Source organism: Microcaecilia unicolor, chromosome 11, assembly GCF_901765095.1.
Source record: "Microcaecilia unicolor chromosome 11, aMicUni1.1, whole genome shotgun sequence".
NCBI lineage: Eukaryota > Metazoa > Chordata > Amphibia > Gymnophiona > Siphonopidae > Microcaecilia > Microcaecilia unicolor.
The window spans coordinates 37,042,732-37,063,349 of NC_044041.1; the positions used below are offsets into that span (position 1 = coordinate 37,042,732).

Sequence of the window (20,618 nt, forward strand, 5' to 3'; positions counted from 1 at the left end):
ATCACATAGGAAATTTCAGTTCCTTGAGATGTGTGGATATTCGTAAGGTCCTCCTGATGTACTTGAAGGTCACAAATGAATTCAGGAGATCTAAGTGTTGTTTTTAGGTCCAAAAAAAGGACTGCAAGTATCAACTATTGCTTGTTGGCTGAAGGATTCTCTCTTTCTGGCCTGCGTTCTAGATGGCAATCAGCCTCTCTTGGACCTTAAGGCCCATTTAACAAAGGCTCTAGTTACCTCAATACCTGAATCACAATCAATTTCTAATGAGGATATAGGCAGATAGGCGACTTAGTTCTCATACCTTTGTGAAGCATTGTACCTTATGCTATGAGTTTATCTTGTTAGGCAGACTGGATAGACTGTACAGGTCTTTATCTGTCATCATCTACTGTGCTATTATTACCATATGGACATTCTGGCTAGGAGTGATGCTTCCTTTGGAGCAGGAAGTTTTGGCAACTCCAGTGTTGTAGATCACTTTATTGTCATGTGCTTTGAGGACTGCTTTTCTACATCCCAGAAGTGTCTGGATTCATCTATAAAAAGAAATGGAAGGAGAAATTAGTTCTTACCTGCAAATTTTTTTCCATGAGTCTCAACAGATCAATCCACAAGCCCACCCTGTCTATCTGATTATTTGTTTGTTATTCCTGTTGGTGCTCTATATAATGGAGTGTCTTCAGCTTTCTCGGTTTCAGACATTAAAAAAACAACAAAGAAAATAGAAGACTCCGAATGTAGATATCTCATAGCATTCAGTTTCTATTTATTTACCATTGTTCATTGCTCATGTTATTGTTCACTTAGAGGCAGGAGATTTATTCAAGTTCTTTCACTGCTTTGTTACTGAAATACTATCTGGAAGCAGCAGCACGGTTACCTACATGGCAGAGCTCCGACGTTCTATCTTCACCTGCTGGTAGATGGGCATAACCCATAACTATCTGGACTGATCTATTGTGACTAATGGAAAGGAAATTAGCAGGTAATAATCAATTTATCCTTTCTTTGATGGTTACTCTGGCTAAAAGCTGCAGGGGTAGTGGAAAGGGCACTGTGGATTTTCTTGGAACGAGGAGATTCTTCCATTTATGTGGGTGTAATTTACAGCCATTCACCAGCAGGGCTGCCGAGAGGGGGGGACAGGGGGGACAAAATTCCCCGGGCCCGGGCCTCCAAGGGGGGCCTGGCGGCGGGGGGAGTGACAGAGGGCGGCAGCGGTGGGGGGAGCTACAGGGGGTGGCAGTGGCGGGGGGAGTGACAAGCGGCGCCCGGGCCCGGCCTAGTCTCTCGGTGGCCCTGTTCACCAGCACAAGCAGAAGGGATAGGCAGCGATTTAGGAGTCAGTGTAATAAGATATGATAAGCTAAGCACACATTTCTTGCTCTCATTTTAGTATGTCTTTTTGTGGGTTAAACTTTACTTAGGTTTTTAAAATATGTTTATGGCACAAAAGGTTCCTAAAATTATAGTAGTTCCTTACAAATTCCATTTAAATGAATGGATTAGCTATTATTCTCCTCCAAGTAGATAGGTGTATTAAAGTATGAAATGCATCACACTTTTAATGCTGAACATTTAACTCTTGGGTCAGAGGAGAAGTAAAGATAACTCTTTTCGGAATCCTGCAAACATGGTCCCTAAACCCCGATACTTAAAAGGATGATTTTCACTTTTTAGGCCCTTACCTTTGAGGGTTAGGGTCCTAAATGGGCCTCTGATAATTTACTAGGGCTGCATTCCTAAATGTATGCTTCTATTTCACCAGGCTCCTGAATTTTGGAGCAAAAAAAAAAAAAAAAGTGGACAGCAGCATAGCAAGGAAATAAAAGTTAGCTTAGCTTTAATTTTCAGCATTAGGCTTATGAATTGGGGCAAATGCTTTTAAATTTTGGTATGCCATTCTTCTATGCCTCTAAATGTAATTTAATTTTTAGCCGCAACTTTAGGCACCTAAAGATTCCTTTTACTAAAGTTTAACCTATGGTAAATGCCATGTGGCCCATAGGTATAAAATAGGCCATGCAGCATTCAAGTGATCTCAAAATCAAAAACGTCATTACCACGGACACCAGAATGTGGAGTTCCACAAGGATCACCGTTGTCACCAACCTTAGTCAACCTAATGATGGCACCTCTAGCTAAATCGCTATCCAACCAAGGCCTCAACCCATACATTTATGCAGATGATGTTACAATATACATCCCGTTCAAGTATGACCTAACAGAAATTACAAAAGAAATCCAACATAGCCTCCAAATAATGAATTCATGGGCGGATGCATTCCAATTGAAACTAAACACAGAAAAGACACAATGTCTCATCTTATCTTCACAATACAACTCAAATAAAAACAAAACTATAAACACTCCAAACTATACTCTCCCGGTCTCTGACAACTTGAAAATTCTGGGAGTTACGATTGACCGAAATCTCACACTAGAAGACCATGCGAAAAATACAACAAAGAAAATGTTCTACGCCATGTGGAAACTTAAAAGAATCAAACCTTACTTCACAAGGGCCATATTCCGCAGTCTAGTACAATAAATGGTGCTGAGCCACTTAGACTATTGTAACGCAATTTACGCAGGTTGTAAAGAACAAGTCATTGCAAACAGCCCAAAATACAGCAGCTAGACTCATATTCGGGAAAGCAAAATACGAAAGCGCCAAACCCCTAAGAGAAAAACTACACTGGCTCCCACTAAAAGAACGAATTGTGTTCAAAGTATGAACCATGGTCCACAAAATTATACATGGGGATGCTCCGGCCTATATGACAGACCTTATAGACCTACCTGCTAGGAACGCAAAAAGATCAGCACGTACATTCCTCAACCTCCACTACCCCCAATGCAAAGGATTAAAATACAAGTCCACTTACGCAACCGGTTTCTCCTACATTTGCACGCAGCTATGGAACGCGCTTCCGAAGACCATAAATACAACGCAAGATTTAACTATCTTTCGAAAACTACTGAAAACTGACTAATTCAAGAAGGCATACAACAAACCGTCCTAATTACTAAACAATAAGAATGAAGAATAAGATTGGACCGACCCTAATCATGCGACCGAGCAAACTCAATGACCTTAATGAACAAACAATACCACTTCTAATCTAAAATCGACTACTATGCAACCACACAATGCCGACTAACTTCACTGCCAAACACTATTACTCTCACCCTAATGTCGTCACCTGAGCAACTACACAATGCTGACACCTACACAAGATCACAATGTATTCTTCTACCATGTATGTACACACTTGATTGTAAAACCATGTGCTAATATGTACGCAAGATCACAATGCATTCTTCCACCATGTATGTACGCACTTGATTGCAAAACCATGTGCATATTTGTAGTCCGGAAATGGCAATTGCCATTACAGCAAATGTAAGCCACATTGAGCCTGCAAATAGGTGGGAAAATGTGGGATACAAATGGTACAAATAAATAAATAAATTCAGGGACCCTGTTTCTAAGCTGCAGTAAAAGGGGCCTTATGCTAGTGGCGGCAGCCATTTTTGCACACCCCAGGGCCCCTTTTACCGCAGCAGGTGAAAATTGGAAAGAATGAAATGGCCGTGCGGTAGGTGCTCCCATGCTAATCTGGCAGTAACCAGGAAGCACAATTACTGCTGGGTAACCCCCTGCGGTAATATTTTTCACAAATCTCTGCTAGCGCTTGAAATGGTGCACACTGGGGATGGAACTACTGCACGGCAACCCTAAGAGCCTCTAAGTTTACCTGAAAAGAGGCCACATTTTTAGAAGCTAAACATTTTGAAACAACAGGCCCAACGGTGTGACCAGGGCTTTTGGTTGTTTTACTTTTACCATATACTATACCTATGAATAAATTCAGCCTTTGCTCACACATTATCTGTTGCATTGAGGAATTCATGAACTGAGTAAAAAGTAATGGCAAATTTATAGTTTATAGGCGAGCACTTTATCATTAAGCACATCGTAACAGTACAGACAAACTGCAGATGAAAAACAGGTACGTTTCAAGGGCATCAGCTGTTTATCTGGCAACTAAGGAACCATGTCTTTCTACATGTAGCATTCCAGAAAAGTTATTGTAATCATTTATAGCGCTTGAGCACTAAATTATTAACTTGGCCCTCGGTAAGCAAACCAGTCTATAACCAAATGCACTACAGCACAGTAATACCATACTGTTTCTGAATTTTTCGCGCCTTTACACACCCACACTAGCAGCAGCACCACAAACGGAAGCGAAACGAAAGCACTCACGCAGTGATGTCATGTGTCATACACCGTTTTCACTGTGTTATTCAGACGCATCGCCCTCCCTTTTCGCTTTCCGTAGCTTTGAGTCCTTGCGGCCCCCGTATTTGTAGTTTTTGGGGCTCCAGTCCAGACTCCTCTCTGGGCTTCTGTAGAGAATTCGCGGCAGGAGGAAGATGTCCGAGGCCGAGAAGCCGGCTGTGACAGTGAGCGATGTGCAGAAGCTGATGAAGAAAAAGGACGACTTGGAGGCGCAAATTAAAGCTTACTACGATGTGCTGGACGATGTGAGTGCGTTGGTACAAGGCTCTGAGCCGCTGGGCCTGGCTGTGGGAGCTGACGAACTGCGGGTTCTGGGCATAGGAACCGGCTCTGGGTGCTTTTTGAGCACCCCCAATATTGAGAAAATTCCTTGTATGTATCTAGGGAGGGGTTCTTTCCATTGGGCTTAGCACCCCCAATAATTTTGAAAAGTTGGTTCCTATGGTTCTGGGACCACCTAGATGTAACGTGGTCCATGAGTTCTTCTCGTGTCCGTCTTTTGGTCATACCAGACCTAGGTGGGCTCCAAAGCTCATGGATTACAGTATAAAAGCTAGCTTTTCAAAATGATGAGGGAGGAAGGGGGGAGAGAAGGGGTGCAAAAATAAACTTCATGGACACAGTGAATGAGTTTGCTTATTACCGTGAGTTCTCCACCGAGGAACTAGTAGAACCTATGGACTACTGTATCTTTTGGCTCATTATTGTTGAGTGGCCACACAAAGAAACGACCATTTTTCATTGTCACTAGAATTTGCAACAGTTTATTAGCCATTTCCATGCACATTCTTATGTGAGATGTTTAGATTTTTATGCTGGTGGCAGGACATTTTGGCCTTTTGCTTAAACATAGAAAACGATAGATAAAGGCCATATGGCTTATCCAGTTTGCCAATCCATGACAGCTAATAAGCTCTACAATTCTTTCCTTGTCTTCAGAGAGCCTCTGTGCATATCTTGTACTTTCTTGTATTCATATGCAGTCAAGGTCTTCACAGTTTCCACTGGGAAAAGCAGTTCCAGCGCTCTTTCTGTAAAATAATACAATGTGGACCCCCCCCCCCCCCCACCCAGTTATAACGCAGTCATGTATTGGCTACCTTTTTTTGTATTGACATTTCCTCTTCTGCCAATGTCTAGCTACGTTGGGGTGAAGCCCACCCCTTTCCCTGCTTGAAACCCATTCTAGCCGAAGGCCTGCTATGCTGGGGTGAAGCCCACCCCCTTCCCTGTATCACGCCCTCGTACCTGCAGGGCACATCCCAGCGCCCATGGATGCCTTCCTCCTCCCTCCGGACAGACCTGCTCCCGGTCCTCCATGCATGATGCAGGGCACGTAGGATGATGCTCTGACATCAGATACGTGGCTCCCTTCTGCTGGCTCCACTGCTCTGTCGATGCAGCAGCAACAGGTTCTGGATGCTCCTGTCTCCTGTGAGTTGCCTCTTCCCTGCTGGGATTTTTTGCACCTTTCTCACTGCCTGACGTGACCCTGCTTGGTATCCTGTCTATGCCTTGTTTGCTGCCCCATTCTGAGGATCCCAAGTCCTGCTGGCCACCTAAACCTGAGGGCTCAACCCTCGGGGAACAGTGGTTTGTTCAGGTGAAGACCCCAGGGGCTTCGTTGGCTGCCTCCTTGTCCTTTTGGGCGATGGCAGAAGAACTGACACTTCAGCTAGTGTGACAGGTCGTGGCACCCTGCTTGAAGCCAATGTTTAGCTACGGTGGGGTTGGCTCTGTGCGTTCATTATCCACACAGTTTTTCCTTCTCCCGGTGGACTCTTGATAAACACGGCTTTTTCCAGCTTATTATCCACGTGACTTTCCTGCTGTCGGTGGACTCTTTATAAATGTGGCTTTTTTCAGCTTCAGGTGCTGTTCAATAATCTACCATGGGTGGACTCTTTAAGCGGTTTTTCCTGCTCCCGGTGGGCTCATTATAAATGCAGCTGTTTTCAGCTCCAGGTGCCATTCTGCCATCTACCACATGTGGACTCTTTATCCAAGTGGCTTTGTTGGCTCCTGGTGCCATTCTCAATTGACCCTGATATAACGTGACCCTGCATTTAACATGATTTTATGGATCCCAAACATCACGTTATAACGGTGTTCCACTCTATTTCTTCTGAATGTATCCCCTTTTACCCTAATGCTATAGCTCATCATTCCAGAGCTTCCTTTCAATTGAAAGAGGCTTGACTCCTGTGCATTTAGACCACAGAAGTGTTTAAATATCTCTATTGTATATCCCCTATCCTGCTTTTCTTCTAAAATATGCATAGTGAGATAGAAACAGAGAAACATTTAGGCAGATAAAAACCATATGGCCTATCCAGTCTGCCCATCCATGTCATCTACTCTCCCTATCACTCTCTTAGAGATCCCATGTACTTGTCCCAAACACAAGGAGCTGCCTGTGCCTGAAGTGGGAATCGAACTCAGTTCCTCAGTTCCCCAGGACCAAAGTCCACCACCCTAACCACTAGGCCACTCCTCCATCATTTAAATAATTTAGTGATAGTGTGATCCAGAAACAGGTGGCTGCAGATTGATTGCAGTTGTGAGCAGGGCCAGCATAGCCAATGGACCAGGTGAGGCTGTGGCCCAGGATGCGGATATGAAGGGCACCAAATGCCTGAGCTGGTGATGTCACTGGCCATATAGGTTATCTGACAGCATTGTGTGGGCAGGGAAAAAAGAAGATCCAGCAACTCCCTTCCTCTTTTCTGTCTCAGGCCACCTTCCCCTTTCAGTCTTTAAAGGCAGTTTTCCCCTCTCAAACACAGACAGCATTTTATGTAACACTACCTGCCATGCCCCGCCCTTCCTTTGACATAACTTCCTGTTTCCACGGGAGTTCAGCAGAGGGAAGACACGGGCTGATGAGGGTGGTGATAGGTGAAACGCTGTCGGTATTCAGGAAGGGGAAATTGCCTTTAAAGGTAGGCCAAGGGGGAGGATGGCCTGGGGGGGGGCGTGCCAAAGGGAGGGCACCAAACCAAAAGTTGGCCCAGGGCACCACGGGTTCCTTGAGCTAGCCCTAGTTATGGGAATCGCTTACAGCTAGCTATATTAAATATTTTCCTATAGACTCTAAAGGGAAGAAAACCCTTTAGTACACCTAGCCCTAAAAGCTCTAGTTTTAATCTCAGAAGGACAGCTGTGCAGTTAATATAATACAGTGCATGTCAGTTACAAGCCAGGAATCACTAGCACGGTTTAGTAAAAGGGGCCCAAAGTGAGGTATTCCCATGGCGGTTTAGGGAGGGGTTTGAATTGATGCACAGACTTTGGAAATACATGTGTATGTGCATAAATTAATGTAGAACATATGTACTTATGTTTGTGCAGTTACAAATTTACCCCCTAATGGCTAAGACTAAGAGGGACCTTTGTTAAGGAGAGCATCTCGGTCAGAGAGAGGAGTTCTTTGGAATAAAGTCTGTGTGCAATTAAATATTTATCAGTTACTGTGAAATATTTCTCCTTTTACAGCAAAAAGGAGTTGGCATGGATGGGCCACTGGTTGATATTGAAGGATATCCACGTGCAGATATTGATCTATATCAAGTTCGTACTGCCAGGCATAGCATCATCTGTAAGTAATTTTGTGAGACCTCTATTGAAGTGGTGCAGGTATGAAAGAGAGTAAGAACTGAGGGCCCCTTTTACAAAGGCGTGCGCTAAATGTTAGAGATGCCTTTGTAAAAGACCCCCTCAGTGCTTTCTCCCATACACACTAAGGAGGCAGTTCTATAACTGGGCACCTCCGTACCTGTGCCCAGAAGCTGCGCTGTAGGATCCTATTCTAAAACAGAGATAGAGCACCCAGATTCCTTTATAGAATACAAGCAGAACTTGGTATCGTTGCAACTAATATTTTGACACTCATAGTTATACCAGCCAAAGAACTGGCGTAAATGGGGGCTTGTAAATGCAACATAGAAGCATGTAACTTGCGGTATTTTGTAAGTTAATACACACAAGTGGGAGCCTTGCGCATGCTCCGCATGGTGTACGCCCCCCCCCTTTGCAAATATGCACCTTGCAAGTTAAGTGAGTATTTGCAGAATGCACCCGAGCACCCTGCTGACTTTTACCTGGGTGTGTGTGCACATATGTGTGCGTTAGGATTCTAGACTTTATGTATGTAACACATATGCTTAGATTATAGACTTGCCCTTCATTGGACTGATTCCTTTTTTTCCTCATAGACACAGAATAAGGGAAGGCTTTAGTGGATCAGATCCAAATACTCCTTTCGTTTGCCTGTGTTCACATGTTTTATTTTTCCCATAGGCCTGCAAAACGATCATAAGACAATAATGAAGGAAATAGAAGAGGCACTTCATCAGCTGCATGCCCGCGAGAAGAAGAAACGAGAAAAGGATGAGGCGGAGGCTCGAGTGGAAGCGATGACCCAGGCGGAAAGCCTGCCGAGCGCTTTTGCTAAAGTGGATACTGTCACTGCCGGTTCTCCTGCAAGCATGTCGGTAAGTGTTTCACGGGAATTAAAGAGCCATGTGCTCTTTCTGCAGAAAGTTGTTGCTGTTCTCCTGGAATCCTTGAAAACCCTCCACCTTCCAATCTAATTGGATATTAATGACATTTCTGGTTTTATGCCTTATTCCAAATTTGTTCTGCCTGTAGTGATACCTACTGGGAGAATATTTTTGCTCCAAGTTGGCCCTCCTTAGCAATTTGCAAAGATTGTCCAGTGGTATTGTGCTTGGATACTTGTAGTGATATAGCTGAGATGATGCGAAGAAAAAGAGACAGATGCTGGGTTGCTCTTAAATATTTGTTTATACTTGTATGATTTGACATCTGTCAGAAAACCTATGGATGAGCCACACGAGGACCGACTTGCCTTGTACGTCTGTCTTCATTTGTTCTTTGATAAATAATAATATTTTGGCATTTAAATATTCTCCCTAGACTGGGACATTCTACAATACATTAGAATGCCTTCCTCAGAGACCTAAGTGCCTCTATTTGGGGACTTGAGATACAGGAAAATAAGGTGACTTGCCCAAGGTCACAGCAAGTGCCAGTGGTACTAATGGGATTTGAACCCAAACCTGTCTCGTGTCTGTTATTCTATTGGGCTACCTGCCTTTTCTGTTTATCTATAGATGATATGTGAAGGCTTAGGTTTTTCCAAGGCTACAACTGGAAAAATTGGAAACATATCCATTTCTAGTTTTGGGGAAAGTAGAGAAAGAGATTTATTTTTTCTTCTTGTTCTTTGTGGACCTTCACATCCCTGGTTTTCAGTCTCCTTTCTATTTTGATAGCTAATTCAACTGAATAGCTTTACCTTGGAATGGAACTGGAAAGCACTGGCCAAATTCTTATGTGAGTGGAGAACTGGGCAAGTGGGTGAAGCTGGGAAAGTGGAGCAAGTTCTGCCTCCTGAAAATGCTGGTGAGGCTGCCACATAGAGCACTAGAGCAGGATGTCTGTGATCAAATCCAGTTTTATTCCACTTTACCATTCCTTCCTTCTCACTTCTAGACGGGTTCACTTACCTGCAGGCAGTCTACAGGGAGATCTTTCAGTGAGCCAAAGGAAAGGAGAAAAGAAAACAAGAACAAGGCAAAAGATATTTGGGGTGACTTTTAAAACTTAGGCTGAAATTTGGGGTTTTGAATGGTGCTTATTGCTGTGCATTGAACACTGTAAGCTGTTTATTGTCCACTACAAGAGTTAAAATCATTATAGTTAAGAAAAAAAACTGTTTCTAGAAATTAGACCAAAAGAGTTGGGGAAATAAAACAGGCAAGCTGAATGCAATATAATTTTTTTTAGTTATTTGAATTGTTCATAATATTTATTGTAAAAAAATGAAAACAAAAAATCTTTGTGATCTTTGCTGTATTTTGAGCATAAGAACATGAGCCCAATATCCTAGGTCCAACAGTGGCCATTGCAGGTAACACGAAAGTGCTTGGAAGATTGATTGAAGAGATCAATTCCATGTCACTTACTCCTAAATTAAGAGTGCTGACTCCTCCAGAAACTTTGAACCTGATATTCAGCTGGCGGTGGATCATTATTTTGCTGACCACTACTGGTGTTATCAGAGATGGATTCATAACTTTTAAAAATACTTAAGCAAAAAGTAAAAATACTGGCTTCAAAAGTAATGAAGTAAAAGTAGGAAGTCTTATCCAAAAAAAAAATACTCAAGTAAAAATAATAAAGGAGAGCTCTTAAAACTACTTTTTTACTACAAAGTAAAACAGTATTTTTAACAAGGAAAGTAAACAAGAGGAAGCCTATATGGTTCTCCAAAGAAATGGCTGAAAAAATAATAGCAAAAGAAGCTTTGTTCCAGAAATAAAGAAGAACTCAACAAGAGGGTCATGGAAATGATTACCAGCTTAAACTTAAAGAAGCGAAGAGTGAAATACGACTAGTGAAAGCGCAGGCGGAAGAAAATATGGCTAAAGATGTTAAGAGAGGTGACAAGACTATTTTCAGATATATTGGGGTAAGGAGAAAATATAGGAATGGAATTATATGACTGAAAGATGCTGAGAATGACTTTGTGGAGAATGATGAGGATAAAGCGAATGTGTTAAATACTTCTCTTCATTGTTCATGGAAGAAAACCTTGGGGAAGGACCGAGGTAGGCTGCCAAGGGTATATCTGGGAATGGAGTGGATGTTGCGCTGTTCACGGAGGAAAGCATTTATAAACAGCTTGAAAATCTGAAAGTAGACAAAGCTATGGGGCTGGATGGAATACATCCCAGGATACTGAGGGAGCTCAGAGAAGTCCTGGCGGTACCTCTTAAGGTTTTATTTGATAGATCATATCGGTAGTAGGAAAAATAATGGATTCACTGCTGAAGGAGAAGATAGTTAATGTTCTAGAAGCCAACAGGTTGCAGGATCCGAGGCAACACAGCTTTACCAAAGGAAAATCTTTCCAAACGAACCTGATTGACTTCATTGACTGGGTAACTAAAGAACTGGATGAAGGACGTGCACTACATGTAATCTACTTGGATTTCAGCAAAGCCTTTGATTCGGTCCCTTACAGAAGACTCATGAATAAGCTGAGAGGGCTGAACTTGGCACCCAAAGTGGTGAACTGGATTGGAAACTTGTTGACTGGCATGCAGCAGAGGTAAATGGGATTCACTCGGAGAAAAGGAAGGTGAGCAGTGGAGTGCCTCATGGGTCGGTGCTGGGACCAGTTCTGTTTAATATATTTGTGAGAGACATTGCTGAAGAGTTAGAAGGAAAAGTTTGCCTTTTTGTGGATGACACGAACATAGCCAATAGAGTGGATACTTCGGAGGGAGTAGAACTCATGAGAAGAGATCTCCAAAAATTAGAAGAATGGTCAAAGGTCTGGCAGTTAAAATGTAATACTACAAATATCTAGGGGGGAAAAACCCCAAACTTTCTGCACTCCTAACCAATTTCAGTAAATTAATAAGTACCAAAAACAAAATATTATAAATAGAGAGAAATGTTCTTAGTTCATACCTATTCCAAACCATTACAACCTCAACAGGTCATTGGTTGAACCAGAGGAACCATCATTGCACATTACATGTTCCAATATTACTAAATGTATTTACGTAGATCCTCCATCCTCCAGATATGATATACAATCACAGTCCTAAACAATGTTAAACTTACATAGGTGTTACTGCATTTATAATGACCCTTCACACCCTTTTCATCGGAGGGGGAGTTCAGTACTAAGATCTATAGAAAGGATACTGATCGTAATATGTTATTATATTACTCTAGTTTTCATCACAAACATTTAAGGTATAATATTCCCTCAATTCAGTTCTTCCATTTGAAATGACTGTATTCTTCTGAGGCTCAGTTTAAACATCTTGTTACATGAATGTATAATTGGTTTCAACATGGGTATCCTGCCTATGTGATAAAAGCTTATAAATGAGCACTTCAAGTGGACAGGTGTTGGCTAATGGATTCTGGTCAGAGCAATCAATCTTCCCCCGCTTGTGTGTATGCTGCCTTACTTTTCAAGGTCTCATGACATTCATACATAATTTTAGAATTTTGGCATATTCTTGGTTATCGTGCCCCTTTACATGAGTTGCCATGAACTATAGATTGGGGGAGGTTAGTTGGGGAATGCACAGAAAGAGTTGTAAAGTGCCAAATGAAGCAAGAACAATAACCTACACTCTGGTAGTTATAGCACGCGGAGAGGTAGAGGTAGCTAAACCATGAAGTAAGAAGAAGGTTCCATAAGAGTAGACGGGGGGGGGGGGAGGGGGGCATAGAATCAGGAAGGGTAATACTCAATGCATATTGGAAGGACATGTGTATTATTAGCTAGGAGAGCAATCCTTTGCAATAACACAGAGGGCCCACCTGTAAATACTGTTGGGATAGTACACAGAGTAAAACACGAGATATAATTTTTGGAGTTTAATATAAAAGTTTGTTAGAAAGGTCTAAGGGGGATCCAAGATGGCGACGGTGTGACTTGCACCGACAGACGCGTTCTGAATAGTGCTCAAGCTGACTCTGGAAAGAGCCTCTTACCTGCTGTTTCAGATGGGTAAGAGACGAGGGAAAGTCAGGGAGATTCCCTCTTCCCCAGGTGATAAACCCCCGCTCCAACAGCCGACGCTCGAACACTTTGGAATTGCATCTGGCTCAGGTATGACCTCTACTCCTGCTGCTGGAGTCCGCCCCTCGGAGCTGCCTGACAGTGTCAACGGGGCTTCTTTGAGCCCTGTCCCACGTACAGCACCACCCCAACCAGGAAGAGAGAGCTCTGTGGCGAGTCCTGTTGCTTCAATCCTGTCAGGTGAAAGGAGCATTCAGGGAGGGAACTTGCTCGAAGCTGGAACAAACACTGTAAGCTTGAATATTCCAGAGGAAAGCTCTACTCCTGCTGTGACTGTGAGTCTCCTGGAACAAGTTGCTAAAGCACCTCCACTGGTTTTTGAGGGGAAGTTGGAAAGACCTGCTGTAGTGACATTAGAGTCACTTTGGGATTTAAATTCCACAACTCTCTCTGCTTTACAAACTATGATAGTAAAGAATTCTGAAACTATCACGGTTTTGGCTGGGTCTACATTGAAACAATTACAAATTAATGATCTCCAAGCGGCAGAGGTAAAAACCCTCTCTGGCAAACTTGAAAAAATGGAAATCGTGGAGCAGTCTTTAATTAAAGAAAGGAATTTTGCCTCTAAACGCTTGGAATATTTGGAGAATCAATCAAAGAGACTTAACCTAAGAATTATTAACTTTCCTAAATCTCCACTTGTGTCACCAGTACAAATGGTTAAGAAATATTTAGTAGAAATCCTGGGACTACCTGAAAATTCTTTACCACCTATTACAAGGGCATACTATTTGCAAATTACTGGGAAAACCCAGATAATTTAAACCCTCAAGGTGTAATGACTGAGTTCCTGGAATCATCTCTGGAGGTTGTGACGCAAAGAACTACTTTGTGAGTGACATTTGCATTAGAATTAGATAGAGATGCTGTACTCAGACTGTCCTTAAGACATTTGAATTCTTTATTTTTAGGTTCAAAAGTAAGGGTTTTCCCGGATTTATCCAGGGAAACCCAAAAGAGAAGAAACTTATTTCTTTTACAGCGTCCTAGGGTAGTAGCTTTAGGAGCAAATTTTCAATTGAAATTTCCTTGTGTTTGTAGGATACTGTATCAAACAAAGCAATACCAATTTTTTGAACCTAAGCAGTTAGAGGATTTTCTATTAAGCAAAGAGAGTGTAATTGTGAAAATTTAATCCTGAATGCAACACTGTATAGTAGCTTGGATTAAGTCAACAGAGCATGGTGCAGTCTTTGGTTTAACAATTAGAGAATAGGCTTTGTTATATTAGCTTATAATTTAATTTCTTTTTCTTGGATCAATTCCTAAATTGTGGTCGATAAGAGTTTTTTTTTTCTATTTCTCTTTGTATTACTGTTTTCCTATGATGATGATGCATATTTCGTGTATTTTATTCAAGATTTATTGAATATTGTAATTATTAACAATAAAAAAAATAAAAAAAAGTTTATTGTTAATAGTTATGCAACTGTACTGTAATTATATATGTACACATCACAAATATATAAGAAGACAAGAGGGAAGGGATAGGGGAGAAAAGATTGGAAAACATTGATGATAGAAGTTTTAGGTTCATTAACATGCGATAGAATAATTTGTTGTAAGATTTATATTGATTGATATGGACTTGTATACTATGTGAATTCATCAATAAAAATTGTTGAAACATACATGAATTGTCATGGTTTGCATATCGTAGAGACAAAAATCAGGGGGAATTGTTATCTACAGTTACAGTGGAGATGGGCGAGAAGGGTCTTTATAAGGGTCTCTCCCCCCCCGTATTTTCACCACACTTAAAACTCTACCCACAGATAAAATTGTATACCCTAATGTTCTCTTGCTATTGTTTTTCGCCCTATCATTTCCCCATTGTTACATTCCATTGTTCTATTCCCAAATGATGTTTTGACTTTGACTTTGTCTTCCCATAACTCTTCACAATGTAACTCATAATCGTTCTTTAACAAATTGTATTTCCATCATTCACAATGTATTGTAAGCCACACTGAGCCCGCAAATAGGTGGGAAAATGTGGGATACAAATTTAATAAATAAAAGTAAAATAAATATGGAAGGTGCATTTATTGTCAGCATGCGATTGAGGAGAAGAGTATTTATATACCTCAAATTTCATGTCAATTTATTTGAAGGCTGGAACTGATTTCATTTCTTGTGTTCGCTGCCCCTGTGACTTACTGTATATCGGTCAAACAACTCGTAAGATCAAAACACGCATTGGGGAACATATAAGTAACATTAAGATCATGAAACCGGAAGAGCCTCTTTTGTCTCACTGGAAAGAACATAATCATACAATCGAGAATTTGCAGTTCATTGTTTTGCTGCAGGTGGTTCTTGATCTGGGGGCTCCTCTGATATTTTGATCTGCAAAGAACAATGATTTATTTTTTCTTGGAACACTATACAACCTTATGGTTTAAATAAAGATACTGAATTGCTGTGACTTTTGACACCGATTAGGTGGGTGTGCTTCTTTAAAGAATCTTGGTCTTTAAATTTGTGCTTGCGTGAGCATGGTTACATTCTCGTGCAGTGTGGACATGTTTTGGTTCTCCCCAGGGAAAGCGTTCAAGAGTGAAGTTGAAGTTTATTTTCAGTAAGTAATTTAGATTATTTTTTAGTGGGGAAAGAAATGTTTTGTGTTTGTATTTTTGTGATCATGTTTGGATTTATATTATTGTAGCAGGTTCCTTTCTGAGAAAACTTCATTGTGAAACTGGGCCACAGTCAAGGGGACGCTGAATGAATGGCGTGCAACGCTGAGGTGCCATGTTTTAAATTCACTGGGTCTGGGAACACACAGGACTGAGGTGAACCAGAGTAACTGAGCATATTTGCAGGATTGGGTATGATTAGTAAGATAAGTATTGCATTGTAGTTTGGGGTCCTCTGTATAGTGTATAGTTTCATTGCACATTTATATTGTACGTATGAATATGCAGTAACACCTATGTAAGTTTAACGTTGTTTAGGACTGTGATTGTATATCCTATCCGGAGGATGGTAGATCTGTGTACATACATGCAGTGTGCAACGATGGTTCCTTTGGTTCAGCCAGTGACTTATTGAGGTTGTAATGTTTTGAATAGATATGGACTGAGCACATTTCTCTCTATAATATTTCATTTTTGGTATTTGAATACTGTACTTATTAATTTATTAAAGTTAAAATTTAATGCCAAGAAGTACAGAGTGAGGCACTTGGGGTGCAGAAATCCAAAAGAGATGTACCAGATAGGAGGGAGAGATTGGTAAACTCCGCTCAGGAGAGGGATCTTGGGGTGATTTTGTCTGAGGATCTCAAGGTGAGGAAACTGCATAGAGAGGGGTATAACCAGCAGCAGAAAGGAGGTGTTGATGCCACTGTACTTACAAGTTGTTATTGAGGCCGCACGTGGAGTATTGTGTTCAGTTTTGGGGGCCATATCTTGCCAAGGATGTAAAAAGGCTTAAAATGGTTCAAAGAAAAGTGACAAAATGGTATGGGGTTTGCGTAGCAAGACGTACGAGGAGAGACTTGATGACCTGAAAATGTATACCCTGGAGGAAAGGAGAAACAGGGTGATATGATACTGATGTTCAAATATTTGAAAGGTATTAATCTGCAAAAAAAACCTTTTCCAGAGACAGGAAGGTGATAGAACTAGAGGATATGAATTAAGGTTGAAGGGGGGCCGACAGGAATAATGTCAGGAAGTATTTTTTCATTGAGAGGGTGGTAGATAACCTGAAATGCCCTCCCGCAGCAGGTGATGGAAATGAAAACCATAATGGAATTTAAAAATGTGTGGGATAAACACAAAGGAATCCTGTTTAGAAGGAATGGATCCAAAGAAGCTTAGTGGAGATTAGGTGGCAACACCAGTAATTGAGAAACAAAGCCAGTGCTGGTCAGACTTCTATGGTCTGTGCCCTGATCGTGGCTGTATAGATTTGGATGGTTTGGTGTAGCACTTTTCAGGGGCTTCAATGACAACTTCAGAAGTTTTAGAACAAGGACAATGCTAGGCAGACCTCTATGGTCTGTGCCCTCAAAATGGCAAGGACAAATGAAGATCAGGTATCACATAATGCCTTTTGTAATGAGTTTATCTTGTTGGGCAGACTGGATGGACCATACAGGTCTTTTTTTGCTGTCATCTACTATCTAATATAATTTGTACCTCCAACGTTCTCTGGCTGGCTGGGTTTGTAACATCCTGACGTCAGCAAGCCTCCAGCATTCCCTTCCCTCTCACTGTCCTGCCCTCACGTAAAGACGAAATGATGCCAGAGGGCGGGACAATGAGAGGGAAGGGAACGCTGGAGGCGAGCTGACGTCAGGATTTTACGAACCCAACTGAAGGCAGCAACGGAACACTGGACATGGAGGGGAGGACAGAATCGAGGGACATCAAGTGGAGGGGAGGGCAGAGGAGAATTGACATTGATGAGAGGAGAGAATCGCGGGACACGGATGGGAGGACAGGGCAGAGGAGAATCGCTGGACATGGAGGGGAGGTAAAGGCAGAGAACAATCGGTGGACATGGAGGGGAGGCCAGGGCAGAGGAGAATCGATGGACATGGATGGGATGGGAGGAGAGGAGAGAATCACGGGACATGGAGGAGAGGGCAGGGTAGAGGACAATCGCTGGACATGGAGGGGAGGCCAGAGTCGTGGGATACGGAGGGGAGGGCAGGGCAGAGGAGAATCGCCGGACATGGAGGGGACGCCAGAATCGCGGGACACCAAGGGGAGGGCAGTGCAAAGGAGAATCATTCGACATGGAGGGGAGGCCAGAATCGCGGGACACGGAGGGGAGGGCAGGGCAGAGGAGAATCGCTGGACATGGAGGGGAGGCCAAAATTGCAGGACACCGAGGGGAGGGCGGTGCAGAGGAGAATCGCGGGACATGGAGGGGAGGGAAGAATCGCTGGATATGGAGGGGAGGGCAGGGGAGAGGGGGAAAAATCGCATAGACGAGAGCTTTCCTAGGGCCCGTTTCATTTTTGACGAAACGGGCTTGGTTCCAGTAGTGTTACTATAAGTTGGACCAAACAATCTAGTATGTTTACAAGCAAACTTCTAGGGGGGTTCACAAGGCCCTTCTAAAAAAAAAAAAAAAACATACACCACCCTGAGCATTGCAGTGGGCTGAAGAACATTAATACACCTATTAGAAAGCAAAACAAGCTGGATTAGTACAGATTAGTAGAATCCTCTATAACAATAAATGGATGTGGAAACAACTTCTCGTAAAAAAGTGATCCACCAATATATATTCATTCATAGAACCAGAGACGGCAAAATATCAAGTGTCTATGCAAAAAAAGAAAGGAAAATAGCCTCAGAAAGTTTATAAAGCTAAATGCAACTCTGTATGGGTCTACTCTTCATCATTGGCTAAAAAAAATCTTCCAATTCAATTTAAATATAAATGCAATCCTTAACTTATAACAAACTGTCTTTTCTTAATGCTGTACTTTGCTTGACTGAAAAAAAGCCGGTGAAAGAACTACTGGCCACTTCCTGAGCCAGTCTCCTTACTCCCGGGGTCAATGTTGGCCTTGAAAAATAAGATTTAAAAAATGCTATACTAGGAAACCTTTGGGTTTAAAAAGCAAAACCATATGCACGTAAGGACTAGATAAATGAATTAAAATGAATCCCTTAATATGTAATACTTGGGGAGGGGAGGTTAGTGGAAGAGTAGGGGGTAAGGGGGAGGAACAGGGGACTTAGATCGAGGCAAAAATACATTGCATTCTATTTAATAACTCTAATGTGGTAGCAAGTACGCCAATTTGAAATACTACTAGAGATTGTCTTTAGAATCAGAGGGTTGGGGGGGGAGTAAGAATGGATGGGATGGGGGAGAAAATAAGTAAATTGTGGTGATTAATTGATTATTATGCTCTTATGTTCACTTGGTTTGTGATGTTAGTAAGATTAAATTGAATGGGTATATTGAATGTGTAATTTTGTTGAATCATCATCAATAAAAACGTTGAAACATAATATGTTATACTTGGTAGCAATAATGAAACAGTGATTGAATATTCAGTTAGCAAGCAGCCTGAGCCAACAGATTTATTTTCCACTGAACATAATTAACTTTGTATGAACTTGGCTGCTAATAGTGTGCTGAACTGGACAATGTTGGTACATTTAGCCACACCCGTTTACCAGCCATGACGCATATAAACAGTAATCATTGAAAATATTATACCAGTACAGGAGAAGAAAAATAACTTGTTTTTTTTTTTTCATTATAAATAATTTCTGTAAGCTGTTACAGCTCCAGTATACCCAAAATGACACAAACCAAATTAGCATACAGATTCTGCATGGAGCACAATACTAGAAAAACAGAACATTGCTATACATTGCAAAATAAGACAGCAAATGTAAGTTCTCAAATTGGACATATTCCAAACACTAAAATGAAAATAAACTGATTTTTTTTCTACCTTTGTTGTCTTGTGACTTTGTTTTTCTGATCATGTTGGTCCCAGTCTTTGATTCTACTGTTCTCTATCTGCTTCCATAACTCCACTTCCATTCTTCTCTCTCCCCATCCCCTCCATCCATGTGCATCTCCTTCCTCTGCCTTCTCTCCCCATCCATCCATGTCCAGCATTTCTCCCCTTCCCTCCCCTCCATCCATCCATGTCCAGCAATTCTCCACTGCTCTCCTCTCCATCCATGTCCAGCGATTCTTCTCTCTCCCTTCCCATCTACCCCAAATTGTGGTCCATCAAATCCCTGTCTCCGATCCCCACCCTTCTCCCTTATGATGCATTTACTTGTCCACCCTCCCTTCCCTTCCACCCCTATGGTCCAGCACTTATTGTCTTGTATCTTCCTTTCCCCCTTGTAGCCCAGCAGCTCTGCGTTCCCTCAGTTCCCCTCTGTTTCCTTTCCTCTCCTCTCCAGCTATGGATCCAGCGCAGCACCTCTCCCGTCCCCCCCACCCCCCCAGCTCCCAAAGCCTGATTTCTTTGCTGGTGCCAGCAGAAGTAACGGGAACAGGCTGTCTGGGCCAACCAGTCCTTCCTTCTGTAGCGTCTCGCCTTTATGCAACTTCCTGTTTAAGTGCAGGAGGAACGCTGCAGAGGGAAGGACCAGATCGGCGACGGTCCAGACAGCCTGTTCCTGTTACCGCTGCCGGCATGGCAAAGAAGCTGCTGGTTTAGTTCCAGCTCTCTTCTGCAACTACTTTTTTCTGCCCCCATGCTCTTGCCTTCTGTGAGCTGTATCATCTACCGCCAAAGAGGAGTCAGACCTTCTCTCCTCGGCGGTGTTTCTTTATTCTAGCCTTCCTGCCGCCTTGTGCAGTGACCCCACCAATCAATGCTGGGATTCCCAGTGACGTTGCGGTGATGTCATGCCAAAGGAAGGAAAGCCATGGAGGGGAAGCACAGCGCGAGCCGGCAGCCAGGAACTCCCACATGGCAGGTTTTTTTGGGTGGGGAGGCACCGGACTTACAGGGAGGCAAGGGATCAGATCTGATGCTGGATCTGCCCCATTCCTGTGCAGCTGAGCCAGGTCTTTAGTCGGCAGTGCGGGGCCCCTGAGGCCCTGTGCGGCTGCACCATTTGCTCCTGCCTAAGACCGACCCTGACAGCAGTATACTGTCCTGACCTGAACTACTTCAGGTAGTAGTTTTGGTCTCTGAAATTTGTCAAAAAATATATATAG

The 20,618-nt window shown here is 42.4% G+C and overlaps 1 protein-coding gene across 1 annotated transcript in view; it reads left to right on the forward strand.

Annotated features, from left to right (window-relative positions):
* The first annotated feature begins 4,327 nt into the window (after positions 1-4,327).
* The window catches only part of PSMD9 (proteasome 26S subunit, non-ATPase 9), a 33,877-nt gene continuing 17,586 nt past the window's right edge, over positions 4,328-20,618 (forward strand). Inside the window, exons 1-3 of the mRNA XM_030217731.1 lie at positions 4,328-4,557; positions 7,808-7,910; positions 8,612-8,805. Of these exons, the coding sequence (XP_030073591.1) occupies positions 4,447-4,557; positions 7,808-7,910; positions 8,612-8,805 (408 nt within the window). The 5' untranslated portion in view covers positions 4,328-4,446. The remainder of the gene's footprint in view (positions 4,558-7,807; positions 7,911-8,611; positions 8,806-20,618) is intronic.